Genomic DNA, 25,869 nt, shown 5'->3' on the forward strand with positions numbered 1-25,869 from the left:
CAGTGTTGCGAAAACTAGTGTCACGGTTTTTACAAAACTTCCTGCCACAAGACAGCGTGGAGACATGCTCACCAGCGTGGAGGATACGGCCATCGGTGATAATTTGTAACGAGCTGTTGGAATTTCCGTCGTCCCAAGCGACAATAGGCGCATCAGCACGAAAATGAGGTTTTGCGAACGCTTTATATCGCGATCCCCTAGGTTCGGAACCGGCTTTACAGCCGTTCGCTTCCGCTTCGTATTCTCCCGAGACTCCCGAGCGTTCTTGTTCACCCCCGGGTGGACGCGCAGGAACGAGAGTAATCAGTAAGCATTCCCATTACTAGTAGGGAGTAGGGACAGTAGTAGTAACATTAGTAATAGTAGTAGTGAACACATTTGCTGTATGGGTGTCCATTCCACAGCGCGTCCCGTGATTCGCCCATTGGAAGCACTTGCCGAGCTATCCAGGCTTCGAAACACACCCGCGATCGTGTGCGATCGCCAACTACCTTCATGCGATCGTACGCAACCCGGGCGTCAGCCGGCTGGTGGAGGGAAAACACTGGGACGCTGAAGCGAGCTGAAGCGATGGGTAAGAGATCGTTGCGGAGTGGGGTCGATATATAAAACAACGATGTCGCGATCGCCGAAAAGTCATTTCGCTCGCAACAGTCGCTTGATTCACGACGAACGGATCGGTTGCGGCAGGTAGTGGCCCTGTAGGACCTAGGATATATTTGGCTCTCCACTCTCAGGGCTAGATCCTGCTATTTAGTCTACGTGTATTTGTGCGTCTGTGTGTATGTGGATACGTGAGTGTTTGTGCTAGTGTCTCTGGGACTTCCCCTTCAAGGACAATTGCAATTCGCTTCCAGTGGATGGTGTGTTCCCATTTTTTTGCAGTGTCTTGAATAACGGCGGCTGTAAAGTACCATATCGATCTTCAACCAAAGCGTTCTCCCTCAGGGCGAGAGACGATTTCCCAGTGTTTGGCGGCTGGTTTTGTAACGTGCCCATTAGCACCCGTCCACCCAGTCGGCTGCTGAATCAGCACCTAGTGATATACATTTTTGGTGTCGTGTGGCTGAATTTTTAACACTGCTGACGTTTTAGCCAAATTGAAGGGCTTCAACATTTTACTGGATATCTGACTGTACCGGTCAGCATCGTTAGCGAAGTGCAGCACCAAGTGCGTGCTTGTGTGTGTGTGTGTGTTTTCTGTTGTTAACCATCTGCGACTGCACATTTTCGCTCGGCGCCCCGTTCGAGGGAAACTGTGGCCGCTCAGTTTGGGAGCTTTTAATTTATTAGAAAGGTAAGTCTCCCACTTTTTAGGACTATCATTAGCATACGCGTTGTGCGAGTGTGTGGATCCATATCTTTGTGAGTTTAACGGTGGAACTAGACAGTTTTTGATTACATCCGCAATCATGGTATGCTTTGTATGGGAAATTTTATTTTACTAAAAAAAATGCGTCACTATTTCTATCATTTTTTGATCACTTTCTTCGCACACAACTTCGTGTTTTATGCTAGAAAAAAACGCTTTTTTTTCCTTCCTCTATTAATAATTGCATGACCGGTGGTCATTGGTTCGTGATTGATTGGAATAGACACCGGGACAACAACAAAAAAAACGAAGGTGTTTAATTCGACCGATCACCGAACCGGTTTCGGGCGCCCGGAATCTCACATTTTTGGTAGTGCCCGGGTGGGACATTTTGCTATCGCCTTGGGGCACCCGAAACCAAGATTGTTGCCCATGTGTTCCGGCTGAAACGTGCCGAACGCAAACGAAACACGCGAAGAAGTCCACCGGTTACGCGGAGGTTCCCCAATTTCAATCGTACCGATCGTACGGTGTGACTTATGTAAGCGAAATTCGGTCAAAACCCGGCATTCGGGATCGTGCCGAACGGTGCCAGTCACTGGACTCACCGGAGGATTGGCGTCCCACTACGATACCGCCCTTGGTGATGTGATATGCAGCATCATTTACCAGACCTGTCTTACCAATGGTAGTGATCGTTTGGCGATCGCTAGCCACTTTTGCCCGGTTTGCCTAGGTGCGGTCCCAATGGTGTGTCATCGTGTTGGTTAATTTATTTCAATTTTCGAGGCAACCTTATCGTGGTGGCACGAATTTAAGGAAATGATATCTCCATACATGATTGCATCAAAACCCACCCGAATGGTTGAAATCGCAATGCCACATGGGTGTGGGATTGATCCTATCATCGCCTTCCTCACTCACGTTGTGACCGTGACGAACGGTTGAGAAAAGTGAAAACAAAATGTGCTCGATATCAAGGTTTTTGAATGTGCAAAGTGTGGTTAAATTGGTACGATCCACAGTACGATCCCCGCACACAGATGAATGTTGGGGCGAAAAGGGGCTCCAAAGGTCAGCACCGGTACGGTGCTCACCGAGAAAATCGAACCAAGCTACAACGTAAACAGTTCGAGCGAAGAAAAAATAAACCGGACACCGGGACCCAACACCAAGAAGAATTTCCTCCAACTAAACCAAAAAAAAAAATAAGAAAGAAACGCGCCGCACTAAACAGCCCCTATCGACAGTGGTAAAAATAAACAACCCCGATGACGGTGTTAACTGATACCAATATGGATCGATCAGGATTGGCGCTTATACCGTGGGGTTTACATATAATTCGCACCGGGAAACACACAAACACAAAAGCACATATAAATGCTGCGTGTTCGCATTTTTCATTCTACCGCCCAGGGCCGGTGGCGGAATGTTTTGCGGACCGTGTCTCACCTGCGATGGGGACACAAGTGCAAGTGTGCAGAAAAATATGTCCAAAACTGGAGAAGGTGTTAGAAAACTAGCGAAATTTCAACTCGCCGCCCGATCGCAGGTTGTGAAACTGCGAAGTTGTGGCATTGTTATGAAAGGTGAAATTAAAACAAAAATGTTTTTAAACGGTTTTTTTTATTGTGTTTAAATGTTTGTTTTTTTTTTACAAATAAATAAAATTATTTGTCACTTTATTTATTATTACTAAATAAAACACATGCTGCAGGGAGCTTCAATTAGTTTGATGCAAGTATTCGACTCATTCTGTAACGACTTTTTATTTTCATATTGACGTATTATTTTTATAATTTTCTTTTTTTTGCAATACCCTTTTTTTCGTTTATTGCATCAAGTACAAGGGCATCATGAAGTGCAAAAACGTGAAAGTTTAAACTTTTTTTAATTTAATCCTATAATGTTTATATCGGTGGATTGAATTGTTTTCGAGAAAGAGACAAAAATTGGTTAGAAAAACTCTTAAGTATTTTTTTTATTACAAAATATATAAAAAAAAGTTAGAGTGCAACTACATTTGAACTAAACTACTTAAACTGATTAGCTACCAAAATTAACCAGACTGTTGTGCTGGTTGCTGTAAGATTGAACTTTTGCTCTTTAGGCAATAATTGAAGTATTTTAGAGCCATTAGTGTTTATATTGCACTAGCAACTTATCTTTATTTATTCCTGTTATGTAGCAATGTAGTGCCATATCACTTAATGCTTATTAGTATTAGCTTAAGTATTTTATTTACAAAACTACAAACAGCGTTTCATGTAAATTTTCATTAGTTTCTACCGTTCTTGTCTTTGTTTTAAACAATATAAATATTTACCGAGTGCTATTTTTCGAACCTTTTTTTTTGTTCTTGCAAATGTTAGATAACATCCAGCAAACGCTCTAACGAGTGTGAACAAATATTATTTTGCATTCCGCCGTGCAATGTACGCGAAATGTAAACACTTGCCACTAAGCAACTCCCTAACGACAGTGAGTCTGTGCGACCAAAAGTTGACACCCGGAGGTTGCTTTCCTTTCGATCGCAAAGCGTTACTAATGTAACACCATCATAACGCTCACTAACCTTCCTGCGGCTAACTAGTGAAAGCAAAGCAGTGCGGAACGTGCGTGACCTCTCCTTAGCACTCTGCACGCGCTGCCACGTGTCTGCCACTTCGCCATTGACTTCACATCCGACAAATCAATCAAAACAGATCGTGAGATAGTATACTAACTTGCGTGAACAGCCCACCGGAAGGTGAGATAACTCTCATGGCGGCCAAAACACCCAAAAAAAACCCCCGTGCCAGGTCATCGAACGGAACGCTTCTTCTGAATGAAGGACTTTTCGTCTTTGTTTCTTTGTTTTTTTTGGGTTTGTTTGCGAGAAGGAAATTGGGTGAGTGAAAATGAAAATCATGCTGCATCGATTAACAATCGGTAGCGGCACGGAACGAATCTTGCATCAAGCCCAATGGCGATGGGACGCTTTGGGTGTTTGATCGTGAAAATGCTGTCAAGGTCCGGTGCCAAATGGTGCTCAACGCAGAAGATCCTCCCCGAAAAAGGGAGGTTAGGAACGCGTGGTATTGTGGTGTTCCGATACGGTCGAACGATTCGTAAAATGGTTTCGTCTTGGGTGGATAATAATTAGGTGACGAGACTTAACTTATCGCCAAGCTTCTGGTACCTTGCCGCAACCGGAGCTTTTCGGAGTCTCATTAGTGGGACCGAAAATTGAAAACGACCTCAAAAGGCCTCAAAATCATCTGCCGGAAAGTGCCATTTTGAAGGTGTCATTTCTTTAATTTGAAAAAAAAAACACCTTCCCCACATTAACTACGTCACATAAAGTCATCATCATATGCTTCATCAAATTGCTAGATGACGTGGAACTTTAAAGCATTTAAAAAGAGTTCCGTTTTGAAGAATTCGCTTGGTTTTGCTCGAATACAAATAAATTCTAAGAAATAGAGTAACAGACACAAAACCCCTCATAAGTAACCGCAACATAATGGTGGTTATTTCCTTGTTTGAGACAAGTGTCATATATCAAGACATGTCAAAGAGATGGCTCTACCGGAGACGGGGTTTTCTTCAAGTGATAAATTGATGCGCGTTTATTTGAAGAACTTAATATCATCACACACCCCAAAAGTGACAGTGACTAAATGGAAGTACGAAGCTTTCGACTCGGGTTGATGTCATGTACTGCCACAACAAAAAAAAACTGCAAAACTTAGAATGGACACTAAGAAGAAACAAGCAACAACAAAAAATCTTCCTTCAAACTACGCATATTATTTAATTCCGCAGCCAAAACCATCGGTTTTTGGGGTCGATTCACGTACCCACCCGGGGTTTGAACAATATTTCCTATAAGCCCGCCAAAACCACACGGCCACATTCACACGAATGTGCGATACGAAGCAGTTGTTGGGAGTTGTGCTTTTTTTTTTTTGCTCCACCGGTCAAGACGGCTTTAAACTTTCAGCTTCCAACCCATGAAGTGTATGCGTTAATGCGCAACGTTACATCATACCGATCAATTCGCTAGCATATGAAGCAGCATTTTATTTTATTTGAATTTTTGCTTTGGTCTATGATTTTTGTTTTTTGTTTGGGTTTTTGCCTGATCGATGAATATCTGAAGATGCTGACCCATAAGGCACGGAGCGTACGGCAAAACCGGACTCGAGGTAGTTGTAAGTCATGTAATAAAATTGTACCTCTGCATCATGCTTTGACGTTCCAACCGGGGGACAAGCAAAACGGCACCTTTTAATGACCTTTCACACACGTTTTGCTGCGTTAATTTTGTGTCATTGCTAGTTTTTCGCGTGTGTGGGTTGATCTCCATTTTGAGCTTCTGGCTTTTAATTTTCACACTAGTGGCCCATTTTGCATGAAATGGTTCCGAATAGTGATTCATTTGTCGATTTTCTTTTTGTTGGTTGTCCCAAAAAGAGAGCAACGGCATGACCTAATCCCAGTGCCCGTTTCGCGCACCGATCGATCGATTCGGCAGTGATTGCCTGTGACGACGATCATTACGCGTCGCCAGATATTGGAGAGTCCCAATGTGCCAAGTGTTGTGTCGCTTCTTTCGCTTCGCTTGATTTGCATCTCATCTTGCCCACCAAGCGTCTCCCTTGCTTGCGTGCAAGACGTGCAAAACCTCGATGCGATGAATAATGCATCTCGGTTGTTGTTGTTTTTTTTTTGGTTTGCTTTTCTTTTCGTTTGTATGTTGCTCGTTTACTGCTTTTCACTCTCGTCCCGCTTTTGCGCTTTCGCGTCTTACGCTTTACTCATATTCGCTCGCCACATAACGATGGCGCATTCAAATCGTAGACGGGGCCACCACTTCGAGACGCCCGATCGGATGCTGCAACCACCGTACAACGGTGGCCTCTTTTCGAGCGCCAATTCCAGGCGTTGGTTCCATTTCGATGCCTACCATTACATGATGTAATACTGCGTACGGCGCTTTGGGGGGTACCACTCCGCTGTGTGTGTGTGTGTGTGTGTGTGTGTATGTGCAGGAACGTTTTGCTAACCAAACCAACCGGACACTGTCTTACCCTAGGTCAGACCGGTCACAGCCATCGATAGCGATTTCGCAGTTTCGCCGATGTTAAACCGAAGCTCAAGGCCGCTCAGCCGCACCAGTGTGACGTTAAAGCATAAACGTGTCACATGGGCCATCCGCCGTTGACCGCTTCTTCTGCAATGCAACATACGCGCATACCGATGCACCATGTACGTAACGCACGGTTGCGAATCGCGTAAGCGAGGCCAATGTAAACAACATGCCCATCTACATACCCGGCAGTTGTAAAGGGCCGACCGGCCACCCGAAGGTCGTCCACAAGTTCTCGGGCACCTGCAGTTCTCACCGACCATGCGACACGGTCTAAGCTTGCATATTTGGCCACTCTTCAATTGAAGATTAGTTTCGATGGTTGTAACGCTGTGACGTTGATGGAAGCAGCGAGGCGCAATTTTTCGGGGAACGATACAGCACGTTTGATCCTTTTCGGTTGTGCATGCAAACGATCCTATTAGCCTTGCGATCGTACCACCCACGGTGGTGATATCTTTTTGTAGTGGAATTTATGGCGAAGCGGTTGGGCTGGTCTTTTTTCCACAAAGGGCACATTAAAGCTTGGGGCACGTGTTTGATGTGAGGGAGAATTTAAAGTTCCGGGGAAAAAATCTCTTCCTGGTTGTGATTTAAATTACAAGCTTTGTTACGATATTTTAGTTGCTGCCTGAGCCTAACGCAAGTTAGAGGTAGAAAATAGAAAAAATGATTTTATAAGTAAAGAAAAACAGGTGAAATTGCGAGAGAAAAAAGGTAATTTTGATAATGCTGTAATGGGATAAAGTAAAGGCACTAGTAGTAGTAAAGGCAGTAGTATTTTTGATATCCACTAGCATATCGTCAGAAATCATAGAAGACTTAAAATATTCTAAGGGAAGATATCTTCAAGTTGTACTTTATAAGCCGGAATTCAGAAAATGTAGATTTTTTTTGATAAAATGACAAACGCTTGATGTTAAAGAACCATTTTTTGATTGATTTTTAAAAGAAGTTTTTGTATAATACAAAATAAATTAATTTATAACCAACAACTCCCATCTAGTAGTGGAATAGTGTGTAAAGAACACTTGATTCCCGAAATTCTAGTCAATATGTTCATAGATCTTGGAGATCAATTTGCTAAACTTTTTTTTGTGATAAGACTTGAAATCAGAATGAATTTATTGAATCGACTATAAATTTGTTCTTTCTCATATATTTGAATTTCTTACCAGATACCTCAGGCATCTCATATTTTGAAGAGTTTGAAATAAAATTGCTGAGGTTTTATCTGTATGTTTATTATTTTCATATTTTGCAGTTGGGGCGGCCCGATGGTGCATGTGATAAACGGCGCCAGTCCACACGGCCGGACCGGGTTCAAATCCCATCCGGACCGTCCCCCCGTAGCAAGGACTGACTATCCGGCTACGTGGTAAAAATAAGTCTAGTAAGCCAGAAATGGCCGGCGTGACCTGTAAGGTCGTTAAAAGCCAAGAAGAGAGAGATTTTGCAGTAAAAATTGAGTCCAATATATTTAAATAGAATCAAAACACAGTGATACAGCTAAAAGGTTCATGTAAACCTTCAATTCAACAATAAGATTAGACCAACTGATGTACCGTGTTAATACAACTGATTCACTTCAATGTTGTGCGAGACCCGAAAGACGCTGCCTATCCGGACAGCATACAAAGTGTTGCCCATTAGGGATTGGAGCATGGTCTCAAACACATTTCGCCATCTATCTACGAAAGTAGACACCGGACCACAACACCGCACCACTCACGGATGTAACTCCGTACGTGCCCGTGTGCTTAAAGTGCGTTTCGTTGTTCCTCACCTGGGTGCCATTGATGTGCGCGAGCGTATGTTTGTATGTGATTCAGCATTGAGTCTTCTCACATGTTTGCATATCATCATCCGTGGCACGGTTCAGGTGACGGTCTTTTTCATTTGTCTAACAAACTCGATACCGATGGTTAATGCCGGAATCGGGTCAAATCGGTAGAATTTGTGCAGCATCCAAAGACACACACACACACAACATGGCATTGATGGCTATGGTAGTAAAAAAAAGTGGTAAACCTCCACCATAAGCTAAAACAATCCGGAAAAAAGCCATCCGAAATCAACATACCGTACCCTTGCACGGTGTGAATCTTCGCACTTTCAATCAAGCATGAAGCGAAAGAAAAAAATCACAATGACATGATGATCGGCAAACGGTTGGCCAGTTTTAAATACTAAGCATCCGAAATTGAACAAACACAAACAACGCCTCGCAAACACCTCTTGATGGATTAATCTGTCGACTCGATCGTTTCAAATGAACCGTAGCAAAATGGGGTTAAAATGGTAATAATATTTATGCACGTTATAAAAAGAAAAAGGAAACAAAATAGATGGAAAACAGCTTTGCATTCGATGGGACATCCAACGCCCGGTAAGCGCGTTATGCTGTCCGTTCGCTAAACATTCCATCCTGTGGAGGATCGCTTTGAAAAAAACAACGACAACTTATGCAACGGTAGACTGAACGTTATGGAAACGATAAAACACAAAAACAGTTATCTCGCCGTGCGTCACCACCGGGCTTGGCCGACCGTATGGATTGCAGGAAATTTCCTTCACTTTGTCAACCGGGCAGGTGTCGATCGGGAGGAATGGTAACTGCATGTGGTGTTAATTACACCCTGCAACAAATGCTACCAACTCCCCGCGCGCTCACGATCACCAGTCACTCAATGAGCAAGATCAAGTTGAAGTTCAGACCTGCATTTGCGTGTGTTTTGTCTTGAGAATGATCTCACATGGAGTGAAATGAAATGTAAAGGAAGACAATAAAACGTCATACAACATCTCCAAACCAACTGACAGGCGGGCGGTCTCAAGTAGACGGTGCAAAAAAAAACCTGTCCAACTGTCTAGCCCGTTGTTTACTAACGGTTATTGATCACTGTCCTCCCCTGCACTACCCAAACCAGCTAACCAGAGTACCTGGCTTACGCGTCGCGTAATAACACCCGTCACGTCATCAAGTGCTGTTGAACGGCCAGACATCGAGAGTTCTAGAATAGCGCCCTCTATCGGGTGTACTAACTGTCAACAAGCCTGTACATGTTGAAATGTTTTGCCCCACCGTCAGCTGGGGATTGTCTTCTCAGTTCCAGAACCTGCACCAACCTTTTCACATTGACGCTGCAACGCCAGGGCGACAGCGGTCGTATCGTCTTTGTGTCACACAGCATCACACGCACTGTTCCATATTCATTACGATTTGTGGTTGTTGATATTTTTTTTGTCGCTGTGCCACATACAGTAGGATGGAAATTAATTGATTATAATTAAATTCCATTCCATTAATCCTGGCACTGTTGTTGCTCCTACTAACAAGTGGATGCGCACGCAATCGCAACCTGTTCGAAATAGAAGGGAGTGTTCTTTAGTGTGTTGCTATTGTTGTTGAGGCATTTTATTTCCAGCAGGAATTTTTAAACAGTTTTCCAGTTCCTTGACATTTTAGCCTACTACCTGCTTACCTAGTGGCTCGTCCTAAACTAGTTTGGAACGGTGGACAACGTTGTGCATAATATTCATCCTATCGCTAATCAATGCCAAAGCCATTTCGCAAAACCGAAAATGAGAAGCAAAACTCCAAATATATACACACAAAAAGTGGCACAATATTTTAATAAGCAAAACAAGCTCTGTAAGAGACTATGTATATTAATTATTCACGCCAGTATTGGTTTTATACTGCCTTTAATCTTACCATTCGTATGCATTTTTTTTTTTTTGCAGGCTTTCTGCAGCTTTATTTATCTACTAATAAACCCCCCGGGTTAGATCACCTGATCATACAAAGCTTAAGTTACTTTCCGTTGCATCAACGATACAGTTTTTAATTGCACATTTAGTTACAAAACACCAGTTGCAAGTCTTCGCGCGCGGGGTAATTCCCGGGTGTTGCTGGGTTTGACATTTCTGCGAGGATGGCAATCCCATCTTGGCACTCGCTGCAGTGCCAAAGTTCGCTGCGTACGAAACATTCAATAATGACCCATTTGTCATTGACCCTATTTTTTGGCTACAATCTGTCGCAAGACCAGATACCGGAATGCGCTCATCAACGTCATTGGTGGCAATTGCTACGGTGCTTCAATTAAACAGTACCATCTGCCGCCACCCGAGTTACGTTATGTTTTCGCTGGTGTGGCTGTCATCGTTAATTATGACAGCATGCCAAAAATTTTGCCAAACACTAATAAAACGATCACGGCAATGGTCGATCGATCTGAATGGTGGTGGGTGGATAGTGCATGATGGGAAAAAATATAAAGAAACCCAATGACATCACGTACCCGAATTACTAGTGCGCAATCGAACGCTGGGCAGTGATCCGCACAAATAGAAACCTCGATCTTGTGCGGCACCAGGCCATAAATCAACATTACATCGACACGGATCTAATCGATTGCGTTCGATCGTGAGTGAGGCAGAACTAACGAATTGTTTTCACCATTTAATCGTTCGTTCTAGCGCGCGGTTTTTTTTTTGGGAAGGATTTTATTTTTATTACCCATCTCCGCCGGAGGTCAACCAAGCTAATGAAACGTTCGCAGCAGAAAAGGGTTTGCCATGGTACGATGGTCACGAGCAACGTCCTAGATTTGGTTGGTTTTGCATGAACAAATCTTATTAAATGATCATTTTCGTTTTTAGTTTGTCGGCAAGTTTTTCCCCATAAAGCCTCTATATCTTTCGATCGATGCCACAAGACTAATCGATCTTTGCGAAAACCATACGTATACCAAACAACCTTCCGAACCCGTTCCGGCAAATTGCTCTCAAGCGGTTTTGTGCGCAAACCGGACCGAAGTGCCTTATGGCTTACGGCGGTTCCGAGTTTCTAATTCGCAAAGGAGCGTCCGTTAAAAAGGGCGCGTCTGGACACGCCACTTGGCATGACCTTGCTACTTCCCCGTTCGTTGGAGTGCATATAAATTGCATCATTTTCATAACCATAAACTGTATCCTATCCGCCAGCTAGTATAGGGAAGGGGTTTTTATTAGAAGCATTAAAAGTGTGGCCAGCTTACTGTTAGCAGCCAGCATACCGCAATAAAAAGGGGGATGTTCTCCCATGCATGCTTAAACGCGCACGGAGGTGGAACGAATGAAACTCCACGGTGTGACATCGGTGTAACGATGTTTCACACCGTGCCCAGCATCGGATTTGTGTATCGATGGCTAAACAAATTTATCCGCTAAAGTGTCGTCTGCGTCCTGGGTTGCGTGCTCAGCATGCAAGCACGGTGCCTCGATACGCCCAGCTGACGGACAATCAGAATGCGAGACTGACGCGCCAAAGTGCCAGACGGTTGGGTGAGGCCCGGTAACGTAGCCCGGCCGTACAGTTACGAAAGATTCTAATGACGATTCATAAGCGACGAACCCCCCATTTTCACCATCCATTCCAACTAACGCTCGGAGTTTGGTTTGACCTTCTTTTGCATTGTGCGAACTCATCGCCCACCCAGCGGGGAGGTGGCGCTAAAGACGTTCATTTGTAATGAATCTATGTCCCACCGATCTTCCGCTTACCTCCCCCCGCAAGCTCCATCCAGCAATGGAGAAGCGTGGATATGGGGTCAGTACGATTAGAAGACGAAATAAAACAAAACGACCTCTGAAGGTCCCGCTGTACAGTGCGAGTGCACCTGCTTATATGGGCACCATTACTGACCACCTCATTATGGGCGATGGCACAACAATTACACACACACACGTACACACACGTACACACGACATTGCCATCCACATAGAGAAGCTAACGAAAGTTCAACAAACCTAGGTTTTGGTGACCCATCCGTTAGCAATCGGTACATCGGCCGAGGAAGGTGGATAATAAAACGATCGCTTACGGCTCCTTCGCTGACCTTTACGCCTTTACATTTGCTTTAGCTTTTTTGTCGCAGATCTGGCAGAGTAGCTAGGCAGCAGCTGTATGGCGAAACAACGATGGTTCTGCCAGAGGGGGTTTTTGATGTAGGACATCTTAGAAGCGGTGACCGTAATCCGTGTACACAAGCAAATGTAATCCTTTGTGCACAACGGTGCATTATTTTATACCATTTTATTGCATCTTTGTGCAATCGCTTCTTTACAACAATTTATAATGCTGTGGTGTTGCTATTTTACAATTTACTGATAAAACAAAATCCTTTATTTATTTATTATTTATTCTAAGAATTTATTTAGAATTTATTTCTAAGAATTTATTACTTTAGAATTTATTTTTCGAATTTATTTATTTAGAATTTATAAGTTTCGCTATTAATTTCACACCCATTTTTCAGGGAATTTGCTTGCGAGGTTTTAAACGAATAGGGGGAAAATGTTTGTAAATTTTTTAAAAAATTATTGCTGAAATATGTATAACTACTGGCTCATAGCTTTAAACTTTTCTCATTACTTTTGTTTTTGCTAAAATAAATTAAATTGTTAGTACAAATGGATGCAAAACTCGTATTATGGTTTATCTCTAAATTCGTTGCTGCTTGCGATCATCGTTTGAATTTGAATGTCTGAATGCTAAACAAAAAAAAAACGAAAGCAAATTTGGAACGTTGGACGCGCATAACTTCGGATTTAATGAATCAAGAATTAGATAAAATCCTTACAAATTTTTAGATTGAATAAAGCTTCATAAATGCATCACCCATCACCCCCGAGGTGGTTTTACCGGCGGCCCGCGAATCTAGTTTCAAAGTTACGAAGCTAACAGCTTCATTATATCAAATGTTATGAAGGATTAAAAATGTTAATGCAACACTGAAAAATAAGAAAAAAAGGTTTTCAAGTCCCAATTCACTTTTCAAGAATCCAGCAATAGGTCTAATCCGAATCAAACCGGATAAAAGGAGCTTTACTACGTTTAATATTATATCAAAGCATCGGGCAATGTGGCCCACCAACCGGTTTTTGGTTTTGAATGTGACTCGAAGCTTTCAAAACTTACTCATCCCTGACAATATAAGTCAATACTCTCATTATTTTCTTCGTCTTCGTACCATTTTCGTTTACATTAAAAAAACCTTACCTAATATAGAAGACCTAATTGCAAGTCCTGTGGAAATATTGTCCAAATAAGCATCCTTGCCCTTATTTTCAGTTATTTGCGAAGTTGTATTCAACACCAGAAGGACGACTTGTTCCATATGCAACATTCTATTTCAGGTCTGGAATAAATATTCATTCTTCCTTTACGATCACTAAAACTGGCCTCATTCAAACACGCACACACTCAGAGAGAGAGAGAGAACCATACGATCTTGATCTAACCAACTATGTAAACGTAAAAAAACCAGTTGGATCATCATGCCGGGGTCGTATTTTTATTGCTTTGTTGCGAATGTTTTAAAAGAACAGGAAATCGACTACAGATTCACGATCTTGTGACAAGTTTACGTTTTTGTCTTTTACTTTTTTGTTTTCTAGTGCAACTTCATCAATCCATGAGCTACAATGGCCAGCTGTTTTTGAAACAATATGCAGGAAAAAATACGCTTTGCATTCGCACCAGCGGAAGTCACAGCAGCTTTTACAGTCGAAGAGCTCTATCATACTATTTATTACCCATACCGTGTGAGGGTAGCTTTTTGAAGGATTTTATTTTACGTTTCGAAGTCGATCATCGCCACTTTCCGGTGTCCGGTCGATGGTTTGTTAGAACAATAAAACAAGTTTGTGGATTTTTTGACCCCCCAAAATGATCCTCAATGGCAAAAAGAGAAGTTCCTATCGTATATGATAGAACACGCTAGAAGATTTTAATCTTGCATCAATGTCAAACGCTTTGCCAAATGCATGCCGCATCATGGAAGGAGAAATGACATTCGATATTTACAATAAACGAAACACATTTCCTTGCTGCATGAACTTTCCATCGAATTTCGCATTTTGCACCTACTGACGTACCGATAACGAAGTGAACAATTATCAAACACTATAAATGTTTCGCACATACAACAAAATCCCACTCAAAACGGTGTAGAGTGTTTGAAGAAAAGAGAAGTGGAATGGAAAAAAAACACATCGACCATCTTGTTCAGTTACTCCCATTCCGGAAGTGTCCCCGGGGGTTCGACCAGTACGTTTGACGTCATTGCAGTAAACTGGACATTTGCACAAGTGAGAGTGATCATTGCGTGCGTTTGGTGCTTATAATGGAAGCGACAAAACACTTTCTAGTTTAATGGCATCTTCTAGAACTGTCCTTTCACTTTGTCTGTCTGGTTTCTGTTTTACTAATGAACATGTTTTCTTTCCGTTTTTTTTTCTTCTTTACAGCAATACTCAAAAGATATCATAACCTATTAGAATGGAGCTTATCACAAACGTACACCAGGGCTGGCGGTATCTGATGGACGAACTATCGGATCCAAGGACGCGCGATTGGCCCCTGATGAGTTCGCCCTTTCCCACCATCGGAATCAGTCTGTGCTATGCTTACTTCGTAAAGGTAGGTAAAATAAATTCGAGGCATTTTGTTTTTACAGTTTCCGTTGAAATCCAAATGACTTAAAATGGAATTTTTATGTTTGTCCTCTTTGAACAACAATTTGTTCCAACCCAATAAGCCCAAAGCCAAGTAAATAATTTTAAAAATATTCCAAATGCTCACTCCAGTTTTGTATAAAACTGTACGGTAATTAAAGTTATTGGACCTTAAGTATTACAATTGTAATTATATTTCTGGTCAAACTGACAATCGCACCTTGTAGCAATTTATTGTTCTTAAAACAAATGTCGTTGGTACCATACAACTAGAACTAAAAACACTTCTAAATGTATCTTACTTGTTACAATTAAATTACGATTAAATTACAATTAAATTACAATTAAGTTACGAATTACGGAGTAAATTAAATCCAAGTCACTTTAAAGCAGCATTAAAATATATAAATTTAAAAATTTTGCTAAATTACGCAAAAAAGGCTAAGACTATAGCCGTAGGAGGTTGGCAAATTAAAAGAATTTTTTAAATTTGTTATTATTTTTTATTTCTTTTTTATTTAAAGCAATATTTGAGTAAAAAGAAACTTTTTTCAACCAATTGACATTAAAATAAACCAATTTATAAAATTATGCAAAATTACTCAAAAAAAGCTAAGGCTATAGCCTAAGGAAATTTTAAAATTTTTAGATTTTTTTTATTTTTTTTTATTTTTTATTCTTTTTTTTATTTAAAGCATTTTTTTTTTTTTTTTTTATTCATAAAGAATTTATTTAAAGCATTATTTGAGTGAAAAAAAACTTATTGCTACAAATTCGCATTAAAATACATCAATTAACAAATTTTGCTAAATTTCCGAAAAAGCTAAGACTATAACCTTAGGAGATTTTCAAATTTATAGAAATTTTTTTAATATTTTTTATTATTATTTTTTTATTCTTTTGTGAGTAAATTAATGTTGCTTTAAACGTTGTATCTTCAAATTACTTTTTTTATTTTTCAATGTTTTTGCAAGTTTTTAATACGAGCATAGTCTGTAAATGTGAACATAAAACTTAAGTTATTTATTTTTCAAAATATCAAGACAAAACTTCAAAGAAAATTGTATGAAATATAGTATTCAATCTACTCTGTTCGATAAAATTTAAGGAAATTTATTTTCCCAATATTTCATAATGCGTAATGACATTTAGTTCACACAAAAATGTATCCCACTATTACCATTCAGCAATAACAGGTTCTACATCTCTTCTACTACCTACGAAAAGCGAAACATTACTTTCCTTTTTACCAAAAATTAAAAAAAAATCTTCACGCCGAATAGTAGAATAATGGAGTAAACCAAGCGTCCTTCAGCCTGCAAGATGCATTGCCCTGATGCATTTACTTTTTTGCAAAAAGCAACTGCCAAATCTGATAGGGCTTCATCGAAAGATTCAACTGAAGGTGGCGGAAGGTCGGTGATGGATGGTGGGAATTTTAGCGGTAACCGAAATACCCTACACCCTTCACCGATAATACTCCACTGACCTTGCAGAACAGCAAACAACAAAACTCAAAACAAGTGAATGTGCACTCGGTTCGTGAAACATCCGGCCACCAATCGCAGCAACGGATTTTGTAAAGTGGATTTTTTTTACATTACCGTTCGTTTCATTTACCTCACCAGCTAAGATGAATTTATCACATTAACCTTCAACGATTGCATATTCGCCGTACCGTTTTCGGTGCAAACTAAGACACCTCCCATCTCGAAGTCACATGCCGAAAAGGATGTGTAAATTGAAACGTGACAACATTTTGACTTTCATAAGCTAAATCGAAAGAAAAGAAACCACCGTACGGCGTGCCAAGTTCAAGGCCATCCGACGATGGCCATATGTAACCGGTGGACAGCGTTGCAACATGGATGCGCTTGATGTGGTGTGTGAGAAATTTTCGCCCTTTGAAACGTTCGTCTTTGGATTCGGGGCAACTCAAATCCTCCTTATCAATTCCTAAAACTTTTTCAACCAAAAACGGCACGTTTGCTTACATTTCCGACGGATGTTACAGTCAACGAATCATAACGGGGGCTTCTTTTTTTGTAACGGTTTAAACGGTTGAGCTTAGTGTATATAACGCCGTAACGTAAGATTTGCAAGCAGCTACTATTGATTTCAGCTGCTGAATTTGAAATGAAAACTCTTGCTTAAAACTTTCAACCTCAAGGATGAATGAAATCAAGCAACAAAAAAATAAGTTTATCATCATCATTTAATAGTGCGTAACGTAACTTTACGATCATTAGCTTTTTGAGAATAAAAAACAAGTTCAAAATGTTAGATAAAAATGTTATTGTGTGACCTTAAAAAAATAAAAAAGCTACGTATTTTCTTATAGGTATATTTTTTTTTTAATTTTGAAGAAAAACGAAGTATTTTTAAGACACATTACATATTATAAATCTATTTCTCAAGCAGTTTTTTTATATTTTTGTAATTGTTAATGTTTTCGTATTTTAAAATATTCAAATCAAAAAAGTGTAGTATTTATTTCTATATTACTTCATATCACTTTGTTTGTCTTTTCAATTTTAATATATTTTTTTTTACTTTTTATCTGGTTCTAGTAACGTAGTTGATATTAAACTATCTTGTCTATTAGGTACCACTATTCATACCTCTAACTCGATACCTGAAACCAAAGTGACCACCTCAGACTCTTTTACCGGGCTATCTAGTTAAAAGCAAACAAAAATCTTCATAAATTCTACACATTACGACTAGGTAACACCAGAAGAACTGGTTTATCTTTGATCCTACGGATTAAAAAAAGTATAATAATTTAACTCGCGACCTAATGGAACAAGTTCAATTAAAATGCTAATATTTACAAAAGCAAATCGCAAAAGAACTTCTAATCAAACTTGAGAATAAAGACCTTTACAAATAAATTTGAAATAGCAGAAGTGTTTATCTGTTTAAAAAAAAACTTAAAGTAAGGTTTATTTAAGATTAAGAAACCTATCCAACTACTCAGCTTAAGTACATAACCATCAAAAGAAGATAAAATACTTCACACAAAAACTATTTTTAATCAGCCAGGTCAGAAACCCGATTCTTGAGGTTTGAACAAATGGAAGAGAACAAAGATCTCTTAGTGACCTTGCAATGGACTATCCTCTGCAACGTAGTCTCACCGTACATGCATTTTATGACTCTGTACAAAACATCAACCATCAACATGCATCAGATACGGATCGTTTTCTCAGCCATTCACCCACCATCAGGTTCGTTAACCTGATCCGAACGAATCACCATCCAATACAATTGACTCGTTTTGCTAGAATCATGCTTAATTGCACTGCAGGGCAACGAACCAGGCCGTAGACAACGATACGCTAGAATCCGTTCCTTCTTCAAGGATTTGCACCATTACTAACGTTCCGATTCAACCTTTTTTCGCTGTTTCCCGCAGGTTCTTGGTCCCAAGCTGATGGAAAACAGGAAACCCTTCGAGCTGCGGAAGGTGCTGATCGTGTACAACTTCTTGCAGGTGTTGTTCAGTACGTGGCTGTTTTACGAGGTAAGAACCTTCCGCCCAACACGATCCGTTACACCCGGGAAGGTTGGCTTCAGTTTCATTGAACCCGTAACGTGACGGACACTAGGATGCCTTTCACTTTTTAAAAACCAACGCAAATCATTATGCTGATTCGTTCTTGTTCCGCTATCCCACAGGCATGCATTTCCGGATGGCTCGCCGGGTACAGTCTGCGCTGTCAGCCGGTTGATTACTCCCGCTCACCAATGGCCATGAGAGTAAGTCATGACTGGGGGGGGGGGGGGTTTGGGTTTTTCCTTCGGTTCGATTTATTTATACATTCCGGTTATCTATTCCATTATCTTCTTCCAGATGGCATCCGGTTGCTGGTGGTACTATTTCTCCAAGTTTACCGAGTTCTTCGATACGATTTTCTTCGTGATGCGAAAACGGTACGATCAGGTGTCGACCCTACACGTTATCCATCACGGCATCATGCCGGCTTCGGTTTGGTGGGGAGTTAAGTTTACGCCAGGTTAGTATTTAGACCAAACCTTCAACCCAACCCAACGAATGAATAGTGAAACGTGAAAACCTTTTTTGGGACATTTTTGCACTTTCGGACTTTTATTTGCCCAACATCAGCAAGCAAAGTCAGAGGAGGACCTTTTGCGACCCCAACGCAACCTTAGTGCCGGGTGTTTCTTTTTTCACGCTTCTGCGACGTATTGATTACTACAACAGCAGCAGCAGACTACCAGGTGTTTCTCAGACCTTACACAATCACGCCTTACATTTTGGGGAGCGCTGAAGAAACCATTTTTTTTTTCGTGGATGAAATAGACAGGGCCCAACGCCTAGTGTCAACATGAAAAAATACACACATTTATCATTACAATGCTGCTGTGTTTCGTTAGGGCATCCACTCCCAATAGGGTCACCTCAGTAATGCCTCATTTACGCTCACAAGATTTAATGTGTCACTTCAGCCCAGTCAGTTCGCTCACCCGTGTCACAGTGCGGCTACCGTACTTGGCCTTTTGTCAAGAAATGGTAGCAGGGGATATGTATTTTCATCATTCCACTCTCTAACCTGCTGCCAATTGACGAAATTCCGAACCGAAGGTTCATACGAAACGGACTAGACAAATTATTTGATGCTTCTGACCTTCGTAAGGCTTTAGGTTTTTAGCCAGCTAATTGAATTGCTATTCTGGAGAAATGATGCAGCATCATGCTGATTTGCATGGAATGGTAAATAGACGCAAAAAAGAGAAGAAAAAAAATACGTTCAAGGCGATTAATTGATTTTTATCCTGCTTAGGAATGCTTTCAATCATTTAACTTATCGTTTGCTATAAAATCAATTATAGCGTAATGTAACACGATTTTGACTAAACAGAAAGAAAATGATTTCAATTTTAAAATTATTTACTTCACTTAGTAAAACTTTAGATCACGATTAAATGTTTTATAAAAACTTAAAATAGATATTTTTTTCGTAAATCAAACTTTTTTGTTGTTACCGTTTTTGCTTCCAGGTGGACACAGTTCTTTCTTCGGTCTGTTGAATACCCTCGTGCATATAGTCATGTACACGTACTACATGTTGGCCGCGATGGGACCGAAGGTACAGAAGTACCTGTGGTGGAAGAAGTATCTAACAGTTTTCCAAATGGTAAGTTGAAGCTTGTTGTTCTAACGTACAGTGCGTAACATAATTAAGATGTTGTATGAAGTTTATAAAATGAAAAAAAAATGCAGACCTTTTCTTATTTCTTTGAATAGTTACAGAAGTAAACAAAACAACCGATCGTAACCGTTGATTCTCGTTCAAATCCGTTTGTATTTATTACGTCTTTTTATCCTCTTTTATTTACGTTATCTTTTACTCTTATTACGATTTCAATTTTTATTCTTTTCATCATTTTTACTTCATAGAACATCCTTTTATCTATCTCTTGAACTTTTTTGTTTTATTTTTGAAAAATTGAACTGTACAACCAACAATCACGCAGCCATTTTCCAACAATTTTCAAATTTCATTTGCCTCTTTTCACAGGTCCAGTTCATTCTGGTGATGGGACATGCCTTCCAGCTGCTGATCTGGAACGAGTGCAACTATCCGATCGCGTTTGCCTACTTTATTGGAGCTCATGCCGTTATGTTCTACTTCCTGTTTTCGAACTTCTACAAACAGGCGTACACCGTGCGAAAACAGGTAAGTGATTGTAATTCCTACCTTTTTTTGTCTTTTGATCCTTATAACTCAACGCCTGGATTTTTCCCCCAATTTTCATCAGGCAAAGAAGGAAAAGGCTGAACAGATGGCACTCACCAACGGTAACCTCGAGTCTGTGCCGAACAAGAACATCTCGAACGGGCATACGACCACGCACAGCAATGGCAAACCCGACTTCTACCAGACCATCGACAAAACAATGGAGGACAGCTACTCGACCACGCGGCATCGTGCGTTCGTCGGGTTCGGTAGTAATTAGATGCTCACGACGGGAACGGTGCTAACAAACCGGTGCCCTTTTACTGTGATCGGCACTGAGCTTTCCAGCGTGGGCTTGTTGCTCTGGCAGTGGATGAACCTCGGAGCCAGGAGCCATCATTAGCTTCCATCGCCATCAAGCCAACGGGAATCTTCCCTCCCGAGGGGAAAGCTCATCGCTGATTACTGCCTGGACGCTGCCAGTGAAAAAATGCCTGTTTGAACAAAATTAAGCAGATTTGAAGAAAGGAAGCGTGGCCGTTTCGGCTTGGCAATAGCATTAGCGACGGATTTTACTTGCTTTAAATTTCTTCTACTACTTAAGGTGAACCATTTTGCACAGTAAGAGCAAATCGCTAGCGAGTTTAGAGCGAACGTCCATAGCTGATAAGACTCAAGCATAGCATTAAATAGTGTTAATAAGCCAGTTAGATCATATCAAACCGTGCGTGATTGTGAATCGTTCCGGTGGATGTTCAAAGATTTCTTGTACTATATTGTAAGGACGCATCAATTAAAGCTCATTCACTCATACACATGCGATCAGGCGCACAGGGTGGTCAAGGATATGTGTTGCGTGTAATTGTTTTTGTCTTTAGTCAGCTGTAAATTATTAAGCACTAAGCAATTGCAACCAGAAAGGATCGTACTTAACTGAATTTGTTTGCCACATGATCGTGAAATGATACGCCAACGGTTGCACTCTCAGCGATAGCTTTCGATACTCGTACGGAATCATTTCTTTCATTAGTATGTAACGAATCGTTAAGCAAATCAGCGATAATTCCAGAGCGAGGCGATTCGTTTTGCTCGTACAAAACTGGTATTGGTGAAAAATGTATGCAAAAAAACTGGTACTGTACATTTATAATAAAACAAAATTAATAATACACTCGATCGTCTACTGTTTTTTTCTTCTTTTTTTTTGCTGGTCTCCATCAAATGTAAGCTTCAATTAGTGATCTTTCGATTATTGAAACTGCGTGCGGATTCTATTTTTTTGTATGGTATTTTGAGCTCGCATCGAATTAGAAGTAATTTGTAACTGGCAAAAACTTACATAATTGATTTGCCAACAGCGCTTGAAACAGTCGACCTATTAACTGTTTTAATTACTATTTTCCTTGCAAATTTTGTACAAGAAAATATCAATTATCTCTCTACGGTGATCCCAATAGCTGTACAAACGTTGATCCTTTATGAGCATTTAACTTTTCCAGTATCTTTATTATTTTCTCATTCCGGAATACGTTTGCCAATCGAGATTGGGGAGATATTTACAAGATGTATTCTTAAAATAAAACATTAAACCGCTTAAAAATAATTGAAATCGTATTTGCTGAAATTTTAAAATCCCTTCATGTTGCGTTGCATTTCGGCAATGTTTTCGCGCGGGATTGAAGCACACGTTCGGAGAGCTTTTTCGTTAAATCAAGCAGCTTTGCAAACTTTGGCATTTACTTTCGTTCAGATAATTTACGTTTTGGTTACGTGAAAATGGTTGATTTTGCTTGAACAAAGATTTTCATATGATGTAAAATAATTTTGAATGATTACTTGTTGCAAATTTAATAAACTGAAAGTAAATGAACGTTAAAAAATACATCTTTCTGTTATTGCTGTTTCAATCTGGTTTGTGTTACAACCAACTGTCATCAAAAATGACAGTACGTCAGATATGGAATAACCCATTGTGCAGCCTCTTTTCCATCCAGTTTGACAAAAACAATCGTCTTGAAATTGTCTTATCCATCCGCATCGACACAGGAAAAATGGCAGCATCCGGAAAATTCACAGTGCTGGTAAGTACTTTCCCACCCTCCCGATCTACGATGGTCCGCGATTTGCAATGGTGCTGAGTTCCCACTTTCCCCCAATGTACGAATCGCTCCATACTCGCTGGACCAGTGTGTAGGTTATGTGATGGCCAAACAGGCGTACAATACGTGGGTTATGTAATTTTAACTGTGGTAAAAACATTTACAGGCCCGTCAACTGAGCACTAGCTCGGTCGCCGCTCAGCTGGTCAAACCACCGGTACAGGTATTTGGCCTGGAGGGTCGCTATGCCTGTGCCCTTTACTCGGCTGCCTCGAAGACGAAGGCACTCGATGCGGTCGAGAAGGACCTGAAGGGACTGCAGAACCAGATGCGCACGGATCCGAAGGTGCGCGATCTGCTGCGGGATCCGACCACAAAGCGCAACGTCAAGGCTGCCGCTTTGAAGGATGTTGCCGCGAAGGTTAAGTTCAACGCTGCCACCGGTAATCTGTTGACTGTTCTGGCAGAAAACGGACGTCTCGGCCGCCTGGATGGTATCATCAATGCATTCAGTTTGATCATGGCTGCCGAACGTGGTGAGGTGGTGTGTGAGGTGAAGACCGCGAAACCACTGGATGATGGCCAGCGCAAGCAGCTGGAAAATGCTCTTAAGGTGCGTTTGATGGTAATAGTGAACCCGGGGGGCTGTGCGACTAATTCGATTCGCTTGCTATTTTAGGCATTCCTGAAGCCGAACCAAACGATCCAGCTGACTTCTCAGGTTGACCCGGCGCTGATTGGCGGTATGGTGGTGTCGATCGGTGATAAGTACGTCGATATGAGCGTTGCCAGCAAAATCAAGAAGTACACCGACATCATTACGTCGCCCGTTTAAAAGCGAATTAAAATCGACCCATGCTGTCCGGCAGCGTGAATTACGGGAGACTCTGCGCGGTTACGTCCTAGCGTGCGGTTAGTGTGTTTTGCAATGTTGCTAATCGGCGAATGTCGTTGCGAATATACTGGCCATATAGAAATATGAACTTCAGTACAGCCGAAAAAATAAAAACAATTTCTCCTTAAAGGATACATTATTGCAGAGCCATTTCTGTTTATATTCGAAGCTAAAAATAATGTTCGCATTTAGCTCTACTTGAAGTATAAGGTATTTTTTTTAATTTTGAAGCAAGTAATACGTGCATAATTCTGTTGTGCGTAATCCAACTGACACTCTATGCTCCAACGGTTAAAGAGAAAAAACTTGTATTGTTTGTAGAAAATTTAGTAATCATTTCATTTCTAGTCATTTTGTAATCCACAAAGCTGGTGAGTTCTTTACCACGTACTGAGTTAGTCGTTGCGAAACATGTTTTCTTTTTTGATTCCATCAAAGACAATATATTTAGCACGTGATAAGGGAAATCACTAAGGAAAGGACCATTCCCAAGTACAAAGAATGCTACAATTATTTTCTTGTCTTGTACGGTTTAATTCTAGAACACCACTGACCCAACTAGAGGTGCAGATCGACAGCACAACAAAGAGAAACAATGGAACGTCTGCATTATACTGACCATAGCGTCCAGATGCTTACTGTCTGCTTAAAATACTGAGCATAAATAATGTTACTCTAGTAGGGTTATGGAATTTCAATTTGAAGTTGTTTCTGTCCTGCCACATCCACTAATTACTAAACTTGCTTCGTACATAAAAGAACAGTGTGTATAATAAAATGATTTGATTTGTTTCCAGCGATATCAGGAATTATGTCTTGCTGCTCTTAAATAAAAAATTGTAACATCTTGCATCAGACTTGTTGCCAATGTGTCTAGGCCTTTTCCTCCTCTTCTTCCACCTCGTCGACCTCTTCCTCGTCACCCTCTTCGCCGAACTCTTCGCCCCCTTCACCATCTTCGTCGTCTTCCGGTTCAACTTCGATATCCGGTACCAGATAATATTGCAACGGATTCGGCCACAGATCGTCCTTGATCAGTTCGGCAATGTCGTCATTGATGGGATCATTATTATCTGTGAACCAATCGAAAAAGGTTCGATTCTCCAGCCCGCGCTTTCGTCGGTTGCTATCCATCTTCTTTGGCAGCATTTTGGTAAGATCGTGATCCGGTTTCCATTTGATCGTAGTGCTCGTCGAAGATGGACTTTCTGCAAAAACCAACAAAAGAGACACTCACTTGAATAATGCTATTTGTTTACGTTATTTCTATCGTATTCGTACCTCCATTCGAGCCCAGCTTAAACTCCTTCGTCAGAACAGTATTGTCGAAGAATGGATTTTCTTCAAAATGGAACAGAATTCGATACCCACTCTTGATATCTTCGAACTCATCCACCTCTAGCTTCTCGAGGTACTGAAGGCAATCCTCTTCCTCCTGCTCCAAAATGCAGGATATTTGTGGATGATTCATAATAGCCACGATCCAAAAATTGGAAACACGCTTGATGTACTCATTGCGCCGCTGATAGTGCGGCTTCCGCAGCTCATTGTACTTCTGTTCCACCTTCAGAATTTCCTCGCTTGCCTGCTCATTCAATGCATCGATCGCATTCTGGCAACCGTCCACCAATTCCAGTGCCTCCGACTCATCGACCAAAGCTTCGGCCGATTTCTTCGCCTTCTTAACCGTCGAAGCCATTTGGAACACAGTACACCAGTAGGCTATTTTATAGTCCAGAACCTTGGTTCACCTTCTACCCTCTAGCACAACATATAGCGCCAAGCAATTTTCCGCGCGCTCACACACACAAACACAACAAGTGCAGCCACCGGCGTTTCACCAAAGCGCAAGTACGCTTGCTAATCGGCTACGCGGAATCTGCCTAGATCGATTTCCTTTGATGCACCTAATCTACCGCAATTGTTTGATTTACTCTTTATAAGAGATAAGCCTTGTTGCCGGATAATTTTTGTTGCCTATACTTTTCAACAATTATGCTTTTTCACGATGTGACGTTTGGTTTGCAGCTCGTTTGGCATGCTGAGAAAAACCGGTACAATTATTGATGTACGTGTTTATATGGCGCTTTTGATTACTGTAAGCGTCTGTACTAATAACAAGTTGTGTTGCTTCCAACAATTTAATTAGAGCTGTGGGCGATGTGAACTTGAACAACATTTTTCCTTTGCGTGATTCTCTGCAATGATAATAGTTTCAA

General features: G+C 40.9%; 3 protein-coding genes across 3 annotated transcripts; 2 read left to right on the forward strand and 1 right to left on the reverse strand.

Moving 5' to 3' along the window:
- Positions 1-632: 632 nt before the first annotated feature.
- LOC125765332 (elongation of very long chain fatty acids protein) lies at positions 633-21,827 on the forward strand. Its single transcript, XM_049430353.1, has 8 exons — positions 633-1,297; positions 14,745-14,916; positions 18,370-18,477; positions 18,633-18,713; positions 18,808-18,970; positions 19,977-20,113; positions 20,498-20,656; positions 20,739-21,827. Exons 2-8 carry the CDS (start codon positions 14,776-14,778, stop codon positions 20,934-20,936), a joined length of 987 nt encoding a protein of 328 aa, XP_049286310.1. The 5' UTR covers positions 633-1,297; positions 14,745-14,775; the 3' UTR covers positions 20,937-21,827.
- Positions 21,828-22,602: 775 nt separating this feature from the next.
- LOC125765341 (ATP synthase subunit O, mitochondrial) lies at positions 22,603-23,784 on the forward strand. The gene is made up of 3 exons (XM_049430364.1): positions 22,603-22,737; positions 22,922-23,368; positions 23,435-23,784. The coding sequence occupies exons 1-3, from the start codon at positions 22,708-22,710 to the stop codon at positions 23,588-23,590; spliced, it is 633 nt and encodes a 210-aa protein (XP_049286321.1). The 5' UTR covers positions 22,603-22,707; the 3' UTR covers positions 23,591-23,784.
- Positions 23,785-24,064: 280 nt separating this feature from the next.
- Positions 24,065-25,848, reverse strand: LOC125765345 (protein SET). Its single transcript, XM_049430368.1, has 2 exons — positions 24,932-25,848; positions 24,065-24,858 (listed from the first exon to the last, which is right to left on the reverse strand). The coding sequence occupies exons 1-2, from the start codon at positions 25,347-25,349 to the stop codon at positions 24,524-24,526; spliced, it is 753 nt and encodes a 250-aa protein (XP_049286325.1). The 5' UTR covers positions 25,350-25,848; the 3' UTR covers positions 24,065-24,523.
- Positions 25,849-25,869: the final 21 nt, after the last annotated feature.

The sequence above is a fragment of the Anopheles funestus genome, chromosome 2RL (genome assembly GCF_943734845.2).
Source record: "Anopheles funestus chromosome 2RL, idAnoFuneDA-416_04, whole genome shotgun sequence".
Lineage (NCBI taxonomy): Eukaryota > Metazoa > Arthropoda > Insecta > Diptera > Culicidae > Anopheles > Anopheles funestus.